The following is a 12,217-nucleotide window of genomic DNA, read 5'->3' on the forward strand; positions in this document are numbered from 1 at the left end:
CTTGTTTTTATTTAACCAGTGGATTTTTTCCCATCCAGTCAAGGAAGATACAAGACAGCTCAGAGAATGCACAGGAATGTTCAAACTCAGAAAAACAGAAACAAGCTTACAATCCATGCAACAAGATACTAAAGCATAACCATGCACTTAATACATCTATCATATACTGTAACTGCTATACTGTGGCAACTTCAGCATCTTATTTTCTTCCAGCTAAACTATTTGCTTTTCTTAACAGCTTGTCATTAAACATGGATATCACTTCTACCAGCAGGTCATCACAGTACAAAAGTGAACCTTGGGGTTTTTTTGAATGAATACTGCTTCCAAAAAACTCACGATACCAAATAAATGCCAGCTCACTTTCACAAGTTAGCAGGCAACTGTAACTTGCCCAACAGTATTACCACGTAGCTGGAACTACAACTACAACACAGTCCTGGGCTATGCATACTGCTTGTTACTGAGGGTGGGCTTTCACACTGTTGCTAGAGGTTTTCTAACTACATGCCAATGCCAAAACAGAGAAGTCCTGCTCTTCTCTTTTCTTGTATGTCACTAAACAGGTTCACTAGTTATCCTACACTAATTACTTGCCTTTTTTTTTCCTGAAAGAAATACAAGAAGGTACTTCTAGAGGTACTCCACCCAAGGACTCACCACCTTCAGCTAACAAAGATCATCTTCTGCCTTATATAAATGTAACTCACAGACTTTTCTCATAATCACATTTTTAATCTCTCTTGTGAAACAGCAATTCTGTCACTGCCTATCACTACCATACTGTCATGCTGAAGGATACAGTTCAGATATTCCCCATCTTCTACTCATGCTCTTGATTTCTTATTTTCCAAGCACTGGAAATAGCAATTTTTTAATTTCTTTCTTTTCAATTTTGATCTATTTATTCTGATACTGTCTTTCAAAATAACTTCACATCCTGAAAGCTTCAGTCTGGCAAATCAGATATTCACAGTTCAGCGGAAGAATCCTTTTTTGTTGTTTGTTTTTTTAAAATGAAAACTGAAATAGAACACTTCAAATGTTGGGGTTTTTTTTCCTTTTTTTCCAAACAGCAAACACAAAATGTATTGCTTAACTATGGAACTAGATGTTCTGTTCATTTTTCAGTGGTACAGTCTTCAGCTACCTTTAATATCAAAAACACCATTACAAATTAATGTATCTCAGTAGTTCATCAAACACATTTGCAAACCTTTGAAATTTCATTTTTGGAAATTCACTGTTAGTCGTAAAGTTTTACTCAACCTTTCCTAGCTGGTTCCCATCCATGAAAGTGGCAACTACAATCTCTATTCCATTATCCCGCTGATTAATGATGAGCAACAGAATTGCTCTGAACATGAAAACAGAGAGGTTCTGTGGGATACAATAAAATATGCTTTTCCAATCCAAGAGCTATACTACCTGCCTCCTTGAAGATATATTTAAAACTTTACAGTGATTTGGTTGTTGTCTTACGAAAATTGTCTTGAGAAGCCTGGAACAGTATTACTAAAGTTTAGATGCAGAAAACTCCCTTCTTTTATAACTACATGGCCTTTCCTCTTGTCAGAGAAAGAAATCACCATTTATTTTTTCTAGATTTTTATAAACAGACTATTTTGTATTCTACAGTTAATGTGGAATTTTTATCACTTCTGAAAATCTGTATCTGCTAAGGAAATTCACAAGTAATTTCTCGTAAGTGCATCTCAAGGATACAGTAAACATGAACAAACACAAAGAATGATTTATTTACTATAAACCATTCAGATTCTTTTGCATTGTCTATGCAAATTAAAACCTTAAAATAGTTTCTCTGTATGAATTAAACTTCTGTGCCTAGACAGTTCTTCAAAGGATTCTTCGGTCCACCCACATTCCAAATTGATGTTCAATGTAGAAACCAACTATCCTAAACGCTGTCTATTTCACACATCGTCAAGCTTTGTAAACACAGGGATCTGAATCACAAAAACAGTGTAGAAAAAATTTGTAGCTTAGCCATACTGTCTTGCTTCAGTTACTAGAAATATGATATAAATGTCTCATGAGTCACCCACCTGAGACGAGCCAAAAGGTTAATCTTGAAGTTTGCATAAGAATTAGATTACTAAACAGAGCTTTGCAGATTGACAGTTTCACAAAGCCAGACAAGCAAAACCAAACCAACTTATTTAGCTACAAATTCAGCCGACAATAAACAACCCTTAAGCATTTATGGGATTATAATCTGAGGGATGGGGTGGGGCAGGGAGGAAGGAAAAATTTAATAAATCTAGAGATGCTTGTTTGACATCTACACTGCTTGCAGGCTTTTGATGTACCTTGTCTGTATTCAGCTTTCCTTGAAACTTCTGCAAGATAGCACTTTGGCAATGGGAAGGATGAAAACATTGGCCAAGGATATGGATCACTGCCCTAAAAACAGAACCAGAAAGAAATTAATTTAGGAGAAGAATTAATAGCATTTGCTCAATCAACACAAGGTAAAGTTCCCTGAATTATTGACTATGCACCAAAATTATGCTTAATACTACAATTTGCAATGAGCTATTCCATAAATAAAAGAAAAAGAAAAAAAAAAGTTGAAGGGATACAAAATTCAAAAAGCATTTGAGCCAGAATTTTGTCTGGTATCTACCACTGACAGTTTTGATTTTACAGTTCTTCTTTTCAACCAAAAAGGAAATAGCAATTTTTATAAAAATAAAATAAAAAAACCATAAAACTGTATTTCCAATTGTATACACTGATCTAGCTGTCTTTGCAGTGCTGACAGCAATTTGCATTTCATCTTTATAAGACTGACAGCCTGTGAGAAGCAGAACATTTAAAGCAGCTGCTCAAGAAACACTATATTAGACACCGCAGATGAAAACCCAAGCATGGAAAAAATATCAAATAAAAGGAAGATATAACACATGGAAAAATAATAAAGAAAACACAGAAATAAAAAAGGGAAAAAAACCACAAAGTGCATTCACTTTTATACTAGGAAAAGTAACATTCAAATGGAGCAATACAAACATTTCATCTGAATGAGCGATGTCCTTGGCACATGCCCAATCCCCAGAAAGTGGGAACAACGTATTTCTTCAGTGTATCGCTTTTAAAAAATTTTAGCCCTTTATAAAGCTAAAGGTGGACTGGTATTTTTTAATGTTAAATAATTTTCCGCATGCTGAATTATCAGCAAAAATGTTCAATTGATGAAGGCAGGAGTTATGGAAAGAGAAACTGTTAAACTTTAGATTCTAACCTTATCTAGTTCTCTCAAAGGCAAAATCCTTTCCTGTGGTCCTCCAATCACATTTATCCTTACAAGAACATGGTTTCTCTCCACTGATAGACCATCAATTATAAAATCTCTGGGGGAAAAAAAAACATGTAAAACCGCAAAAACAAAAAATCAGAACCACTTTGATTTACCAGCTGTTCAATTCAAAAAACATTAATGAGCAAGAAGATCTTGAGAGACATACTGGAGTTAAAACACGACCTGGAAAACACATAGGCATAAAGAAATAAACAGAAACATTAAGTATTTTGAGATGTTGGCAAGCATTAGCCTAGCTCTGTACCTCCCTACCTACTGCTGAATGGAAACATCTGAGCAGTTATTGGTCACAAAAGAGTAGAAAACTGCACAAGCTTTTTTTATGCCCACATGCTCAGTAATTAGGGCAGAGACAGTTTATGGACCATCAAAATTTGTGCCTTATTTGGCCTACTAGCAAATTTTGGCTGTCAAAAACAGTTATTCTTAACTTAACACACAGCTAACCTGCTGTCTGAAGGCACTGTGTAGCCCAAGGTACAACATTTTTTAAAAGGACTAAAAATCAGGTTTTATACACCAAGTTTCTTCCAACCTTTTCCTTAGTAAGGGAATAGTAGGTCTCATCCTGAAATGGTAAATAACAATCACCTATATCTGCTGAGACTTCACCCGTACTGGTTGATTTAAACTCAGTACTGGTCCCATACAGCAAACAGTAAAAGGAAAGTTCTTAAAACTCAGCATGCCAAGGGAAAGGACAAAATATCTGTGACTAAATGACTGTCCACTTCTGTCCCAAAAATACACTTTTCCTTTTGAAAAGATACATTGTACAATTTTATATAGAAGTTAGCAATGGAAAGTCACAGAAGCGGGAGTCTCGACTATGGTATAAATAAATATTAAAAAAAAAAAAAAAAACAAAGTACTGATGATGCCTTTAATTCATAAGCATTAAAACAATACCCTAATTTTATATTATGTACATAACATAAAAGAATAATGTAAAATTAAAAGCCGCATTTACATCTACAAATTTTGCACTCTTTTTTAAAAAAAAAAAAACAAAACTTAATTTTAATTCAAATAAAAATGAGGAAAATATTTGCTGCTTTATTTCTTACACTTTTGAGGTGGACATGGGAGAATGAACAAAACTGTTGTATCTTTTCATAACTTAAGATTGATGACAAACCTGCGCATAAACAAACTTAAGCACATTAGAAGCCAACTTCAGTGAGAGCAGATGTATTGTTTAAAGCCACTAAGGTATTCATGCATTTGTTGTCAGGAAAAAAGTCTGATAGTTAAAATAACATTTACATCAGTCACTTCTTACCCTGGTCCTTCTGAAGTTTCTGTGACATTTTCCTCCTGAGCAGTTAGTAAAACTTGTGACACTTTATACTGAGATTCCAAGAGTAATAGGGTATTGAGCTCACAGCACAGCACATTTAACAGCCTGCAGGATACATTGAAATGATAGCACATCACTCAGGAATCCAGTAATGCACAGTAAGGCAAAGGTGAACGTGTTTATGAGATGTCAAAAAAAAAAAAAAAAAAAGAAAAAAAGAAAAAAAGGCAACCCAAAAACCTTGAAGTATCTGGAAATACCCAGACAGAACTGGGTCAGGAACACTCTTTTATATCCCTTTTAGCCACTCAAGTGGCACAGCCTTGAGCAAACAGGGAATAGTTCCCAGCAGATTTTCATGTGCACTGAACAACCAGAGAAAATATTCACTGGTCAGCTCAGTCTGCTTTTGAGCTTATATCACACAATAACAAAAGTGACACAGACTTAATCAGACATTCCATGTGAAATGTGAATAAATTATACAATAATAGGCTGGTAAGGCAACTCAGAATCAGGTTGGCTGAAGAATGGAAAGGGAAGGAGATAAAAATACATCTTTCCTTTAGAAAACAGCCTTTTAAACACTTTTGTATAATCAAATTTAACACAGTTCAAAAGCAATAGATTTACCTTGTAATAAAAACAACAAATCTTCCATGTTTTCCCTTTATTTCAGAAAAACACAAAACAACGGTAAATTAAATTAATAATCACAAGAGAACATAACAGCACATTATATACAATTTTCTTTCATAACTTCAGGGCAAATTAACAGTGAAAGTACTCCAATATATTTCACGTAAATTTGATGTAGGGCAATCCAAATCATATTACTTCCTTTTTTCTTTCCTTTTTTTTTTTTTAATCTATTCATTCTAACACAGCAACAATTTCATTTAAGGCTTCCTGTTCATGGAAAATAATATGACTAAACATTCTTGTTGTTATTTTTCTTTTCTGTTTTATCACAGTAATAAAACACAATATAAATAAACTCTGATCAGCATTATATTTTGCATTCACATAAGACTTGATATCAGCTAAAGAATACGTATTGTCTGAAATTTGTAGTCCGTTAGTCAATGCCTATTTTCTTCCATGGAATTCCCAATATGCTTCTACTGACAATAGCAAAAGTTCACAAGCTATTCTCTGCATAATTTAACACCTGCAAATTCACACAATTATGGCCAAGGATTAAATGGTCAAGATGATAATATGTCTTTTTTTTTTTTTCTTGTTGCTTTTTTAATATAACTTGTTCTGTTCGGTTTCAGTCCTCTTCAAGTTTTATTTAATTTTACATTAACTATATCCTGACAGTGATTTGTTCTCAGTACTTTTCTAAATCACAGAAGAAATGCCAGTTCGAGTACAATTTTTTTTCTTATTGTATAGAAGAAAAATCCACAAAAAGAGCACTGAAACCATTATGAAGATGGACCATTTCTTCTGTTAAGTATGATGACTTTAAATGGCACAGAACCAGTTTCCAGCAGTTAAAAACCACTTGGGGGAAGACTGATGGCTGAGAACACTTATAACATCTCCACTGGCAGAGCAAAAAAAAAAATAAACCATAAGCAAATAAAATTAGGTAGAGGGATTCTGATAGGATAAATGACACAATTTATGAGATCTAAGAGGAGCAGCCTCTGCTGTGGCATTCAAATGAAATTTTCATTTACATGGAAAAATCCATGTAAAAATGCCATCACTGAAGTACAGATATTTGGTTAAAGGTAATATTCCATTGCTTTACCTTCCAAAGTCATAAATGTAGAGACTAAAGTTTGAAACTAAAAAAAAAAAAGTGTCACATTTTCTAGCACGTATATTTGCAAACATGCTTGAATATAGCAGTGAAGGTTTTCTTTTTTATTTGTTTTTAATGGCATCTGGAATATAAGAATTGGATTAGACCACCCAGCTCAATATCCTGTCTATAAGGAGCGCATACTTATGAAAAGGTATAAAACCTTGACAGATACAATAAAATCGAAGCATATCTTTCTGAGATACATTAAGTATGATTAAGGGCTTGGGCCATCTGACATGGGGAAAGAGGCTGAGAGAGCTGGAACTGCTCAGCCTGGGGAAGGCTCTGGGGAGATCTTGTCAATGTGTATAATTACCTGACAGGAGAGTTTGGAGATGGAGCCAGATTCCTCTCAGTGATACCCAGCGAAAGAACAAGAGGCAAAGGGCATGAATTGAAACACAGGAAATTCCATTTTAACATACTGTGACAGTGGTGAAACAGTGGAACAAGTTGCCCAGAGATACGGCAGGATCACCACCTTTGGAGATACCCTAAACGAGACTTGACACAGCCCTTAGTAATGCTCTCAAATCGAACCCACTTTGAGCAGAGCAGCTGGACTACACAATCTTCAATCTCCCTTTCAATCCTGATTCTATTGATATGGAGAAATAGTGTGAAATGGGGATAATGGACATCGATTGTGATTGTATGTGTCTGCTTAAGGAATGTGGGTATGGTGACTAGTCATGGGTGCGGTGACAACTACAGTTTTGAGGAGACGCCTGCCCCTCTTCCTCTAACAAAGGGGAGACGCCTGCCCTTCTTTCTCTAACAAAGGGGCTATCTAAAAGAGAATGAGAAAAGATGAGAGACATTCAAATGCTATCTAGAGGGAGGGAGTGCTAAGTCTCCTTGCTGGAAAAGATTGGGTGGTCACAATCACCTGAAGAAGATCGGGTGGTCACAAGGACATGAATCACCTGAAGAAGATCGGATGGTCACAAGAACATGAATCACCTACAAACCTGCAAGACCACCACATTCCAGGAAATGGACTGATAAGCTAATTAACATACGAAGCGGGGGGTTTAGGTAACGAATATGTATAGGCGTTAATTGAATATTCATTTGTTCATTGTATAAATGTGAGATGGTTCCTCACTTCGGGTATGCACGCTTGTGGAGGAGCGATCCCCCGTGCATCTGCGCGCAATAAACATGCCTACTTTATAACTTTCGAGTTATAGAGTCCAATTCCGCACGTCACTATAATTCTGTGAAAACTACTAATACGATTTACCATATTCCCAGGAACAAACTGCAACACAGATAAAACAAAAGGTTATCTGAAGGCAGTCTTTTATAAAACAGTAGTTTTAAAGAAATTCAGAAAAATCAAAATACGTATCATATTTGTGAAAATATGGTAGCAGTAAGTAGCTTGGTTTCTGAATTCTGCATTCCCTGTCCTATGTCACTCCTGTCTTTCTTAGAGGGTGCTCTCTGGATTCTCCCCCTTCAATTACAATTACACAACTAGTACTTTATTGTAAAAATCTCTAGTCTGAAAGAAGGCATGGTAACTAGTACTTGTGTACCGATGTAAACCAACTATCTCTTTGGTTTTGGTAGGTGGAATCATAATGACTTCTTTAATTATGGCAGAATAGAAGGTCCTTCATGGGAATAAACCAGCTAGTAAAAAAATTCTAGCTGAAAAAAACCCCAAACAAACCCAACACCTTGTTATTTTTTATGTTGCCTTTCTAATTTTTTTAATTGAAAATAATGTAATTAAACCACCTATTAATTTCTCTGAGTTGCTACCCATTATGATGATAGCTTAGTATCATATTTCTTAATATTTTTTATATTAGTGTCTTTTAAGACTACAAAATAAGACTACAAAATAATATGATGTTCCCTGTACTCCCATTTTCTAAGTTGCCTTTTTTTTTTTTTTTCTTTCCCAGCTTCAAATCACAGCTCTTTCAAACACCACTTTCGTTATGGTAAACCCAGGTCTAGCCTTCTGCAGTTCCCACTACACTCCCATAGACTATTCTTCCTTACTTTCATAACATGTTCTTTCCGAAGCCAATCTGACACTCTGCCTGTACCTCAGGGATGCCTGCAAATGCTCAGCTGGCAGTGAAAGCTGAAATAGTCTGTGATGGGCTGGCATCAGCCATCAACTGAGCACCCACCCAGTAGCTTGCTCACTCCCCACCTCCCACAAGCAGACCAACACCCAGCCAGCCTCCGAGCAATTGCCACCTGAAAGACCCCCCACCCTCCACAGTTTTTATTGCCGAGTGCAATGTTAGATGTTACGTGGCATGGAAGATCGCTCTGGTCAATTCAGGTCAGTTGTCCCAGCCGAGTTCATTCCCAAGCTCTTGCACACCCCGAGGCTACTTGCTGCAGAGGAAAAAAACAGAGCCCTGCTGCTGAGCAGTGCTCACGGTGTCAGCCAAAACACCGGTGTGTTATCAATACTGGTTTAGTCACAAATCCAAAACACAGCACTATGTGGGCTTGTACGAAGAAAATCAACACCATCCCAACCAGTACACATTCCCAGCAAAAAAAGATAAAATTTCATGCTAGAAGCAGAAGTCCATCCACCATAGGGAAAAAAGAAACCGCCACATCTAAAGTAAACTATACTGCAATCTCCATAATATACGTGTGCAGGCAGTGTGCAATGGCTAACCAAACCTGAAATGCGTTCCAGTGATGTGACCCCAAAATGGAGGGTTATACTAGTCTTTAGTAAAAGGTTTTCTTTTGGCTTACAGTTACTGCCTTCTATAGATACAGGCCAGTGCAATACAGTGTGACATCTGTAAAGAGCTCAGCTATGGGACAATGTAAGGTCTTTGTTTTTCTCCCAGGAATCAATACTAAAAACATAAGTGGAAAAAATCCAAGAAGTGGAACCACTTTGCAGTAGCAGGACATCCTTCTTGCTAAATGAATATGGATACCAACAGAGAAACCCAGAGCAAAATTTTCATTAAATAATTCCAGTGTTATCATCATCATGGAGAACAGACTCAAAACATTTAATGTCAGAGCCTACACTACCAATTTGAATTATTCTTTATTATGCTTTGAGTATGACCTGAGTTCCAATGAGAACACTGATCCAAACAGCAAGTGGCAATTACTATCAAGCATGCCTGACCAGTAGACAAATGCAAACGGCTAGCAAAAAAAACCAAACCCAAAACAACCACGAAGCCAAAAGCTACCTAGTCAGTATTACAGAACAAAGGGCACTTGGAAGCTTCAGCCACCAAAAGCTTTGCATGCTGCCTTTGCAGGCTGAACAAAGCGCATAAGTAATGAGCAGAGAGAACGTGCCTTTGCATGTGGTCTTCTAAAGCGTCAACGCTTTTAATTGTCCCACTGAAGGCAATGCTCATAGTGGTTCTGAAAAATATAAGATCTTGTGGATACAGAATATTTTTCAATACCCTGCGTTACAGCTCCAGTGCCTGAGACACTGGAAGCCACTGCCTCAGGGCAGTGATGTTTCTCCCAGTAAGAAAACTCGGGGACTGATGTACTCTGTATAGTATTTTCCACATGAAAAGATTTTCAGAAGAGTACCTACAGTACTTTATCTACCCAATGTACTTACAAATCACATGTAACGTGATTGCTAATGGCAAGAGTTTCCCTAGCTAAACAAAAATGCTTTTCATAAGCATCGCCTGCCAGCCTAGAAGACTCAAAAGTGAGACAGATTTTAAACTGCAGGAAGTGAAGCGTTTTAATTTCCCTTAGTGAAGTGAAGAAAAATAACCACCAACAAATAAGTGATATAATCCTACCACAAAATCTGCTATTCCTGTTTTATTAATTATAAATTGTCTTACATTAATAAACTTAGCAGAATTCTATTAACATACAAGTTAACAAAAAACTGAATTAACTCTGTAACTACACAATGCGGAAGCATGCCAGCATAATCCTGTTACAAATCCCCACCACTATTAATACAGACTCTGTCCTCTTTTACCTTTGGATTGATAAACAGGGGTCAAAGATTCACAGGACATGTGCCCTCTCCAGTGATCACTACTGCAGAAGTCTTTTCCCTCACACACATCCAGCATGCACACTTGGAAGGAAGAGATTCATTTCCAGAGAACTGTGTATCACTTACTAAAAAGATAACACAATTAATAACCCAATTTCTATTATTAACTCAATCAATTCTCCTTATTTAATTGGAAAAAGTTTGGTAGAAAATAATTGGAGGACTATATAGCCTTTCATGCCTCCAAAATAAGATAATTCAAATCTGCCAGAGTCAGAGGAAGAAGGAAATACTGTTAGGCTTAATTCCTCCCTCTCTCACCATACTCCTCCCTTCCTTCGAGAGGAGGAACTCTATCAACATGGCTTTCTTCCATTCACGAAGAGACAAAAGGATGCTGAATGCCACAGGATGTGGCATGAGAAAGGTTTCTTCAGTACATCGAGCCAACAGTACCATAAATGCTGTTGCAAGAGTGAATGTACCAGCCAGTCACTCAAATGTTAGCAATCAACAAGATTCATCAGTGACATTAGACAGTGTTCATGGGTTATGCCAGTATATTTAGAATAAAGATGTGTGAAAAGCAAGAGATACAGCCTTGTTTCTGGCTCTGCAAGTGAAGTAGAAAGAAAACATGAAACTAGCAAAAAAGTGACATGTTTTCTAAAGGGGAAACTGGATTTGTTTAAAGTATTTTTTAAATAAAAGGTCTTGCTCCAATGTATAATGAATGAGACTTTAAAGAATTATATAAGAATATTTTCAAAAAGCTGCTATTCATAATGCTTTTTAATAAAGAAAGAGAGAGGATAAATCTAAACATCATGTTGACCTGAGGAAAATGAATGCTCAGCATTTGTATCTTCTACCTTTAGAAAACAAGGCAATTAATGCTCCTCCCATTGTGTTGCAATTATTAGAAATCACACATTCTCTTAATTAACAATACATATAATGTAAGTACAATTAAGGGAACAAATTACTTCATGTGCTGAAGCTACCTCATTATTAAAATGCAATTATATATAAGAGGGTGTGTTTACAATGCAGATGAAAACATAACGGAAAAGAATGCAGGGTGTTTATTATCTGTATTTCCTCAACCCACAAAGCTACCTCTTGCCTATTACAAGCTTGTTCATCTCCCAGCTCCTGTAGCATTTAATTAATTCACTTGAATTTCACTGGAGTGTACTTGATGAAATTTTGACAAATACATACTGCTTTCAGGCAAATTTCAAAACGCCAATTGCTTTTCATGTCAGTAAGCCACTGAAATTCTCTTTCCTAAAACTTTCTCTTAATAGTTTTGTTGGCCAACAGAAATAAATACAATGCAATTTTTATCATCTTCTGCACCATTCAGCAAGCTAGAAGATCAGTATTATAAGAAAAATATATTCACCATGATATTTTATATGACCAAAAAAAAGTGACTTAACAATGTGTATTGGGTCTGGCTGAGCCCCACGGCAGCCCTCACAGTGCTGTACTTTTTATTGGCAGCTGGAAAGGTGGTGATAACACACCAGGGTCTTGGCTCCTGCTGAGCAGAGCTCACAGCATCACGGCTGTCTGTAAACCCTTCCCCATCCCAGGAGGCTGGGAGTGGGCAAGATCTTGGGAGGAGACACAGCCAGGACAGCTGACTCGAAGTGACCAGTGGGATATTCTATACTATATGACGTCTGCTCTGATATGCAAGCTAAGAGAAAGGAGGAGGAAGGGGGGGACAGTCGATTTACGACATTT

The 12,217-nt window shown here is 36.7% G+C and overlaps 1 protein-coding gene across 2 annotated transcripts in view; it reads right to left on the minus strand.

Annotated features, from left to right (window-relative positions):
- TBC1D32 (TBC1 domain family member 32) overlaps positions 1–12,217 on the minus strand; it is an 84,258-nt gene that overhangs the window by 33,037 nt on the left and 39,004 nt on the right. For both annotated transcript variants that reach the window (XM_037392409.1, XM_037392410.1), the window contains exons 24-26: positions 4,626–4,748; positions 3,266–3,374; positions 2,331–2,424 (exon numbers count right to left, since the gene is read on the minus strand). In XM_037392409.1, the coding sequence (XP_037248306.1) occupies positions 2,331–2,424; positions 3,266–3,374; positions 4,626–4,748 (326 nt within the window). The remainder of the gene's footprint in view (positions 1–2,330; positions 2,425–3,265; positions 3,375–4,625; positions 4,749–12,217) is intronic.

This window comes from Falco rusticolus, chromosome 6 (genome assembly GCF_015220075.1).
Source record: "Falco rusticolus isolate bFalRus1 chromosome 6, bFalRus1.pri, whole genome shotgun sequence".
Taxonomy (NCBI): domain Eukaryota; kingdom Metazoa; phylum Chordata; class Aves; order Falconiformes; family Falconidae; genus Falco; species Falco rusticolus.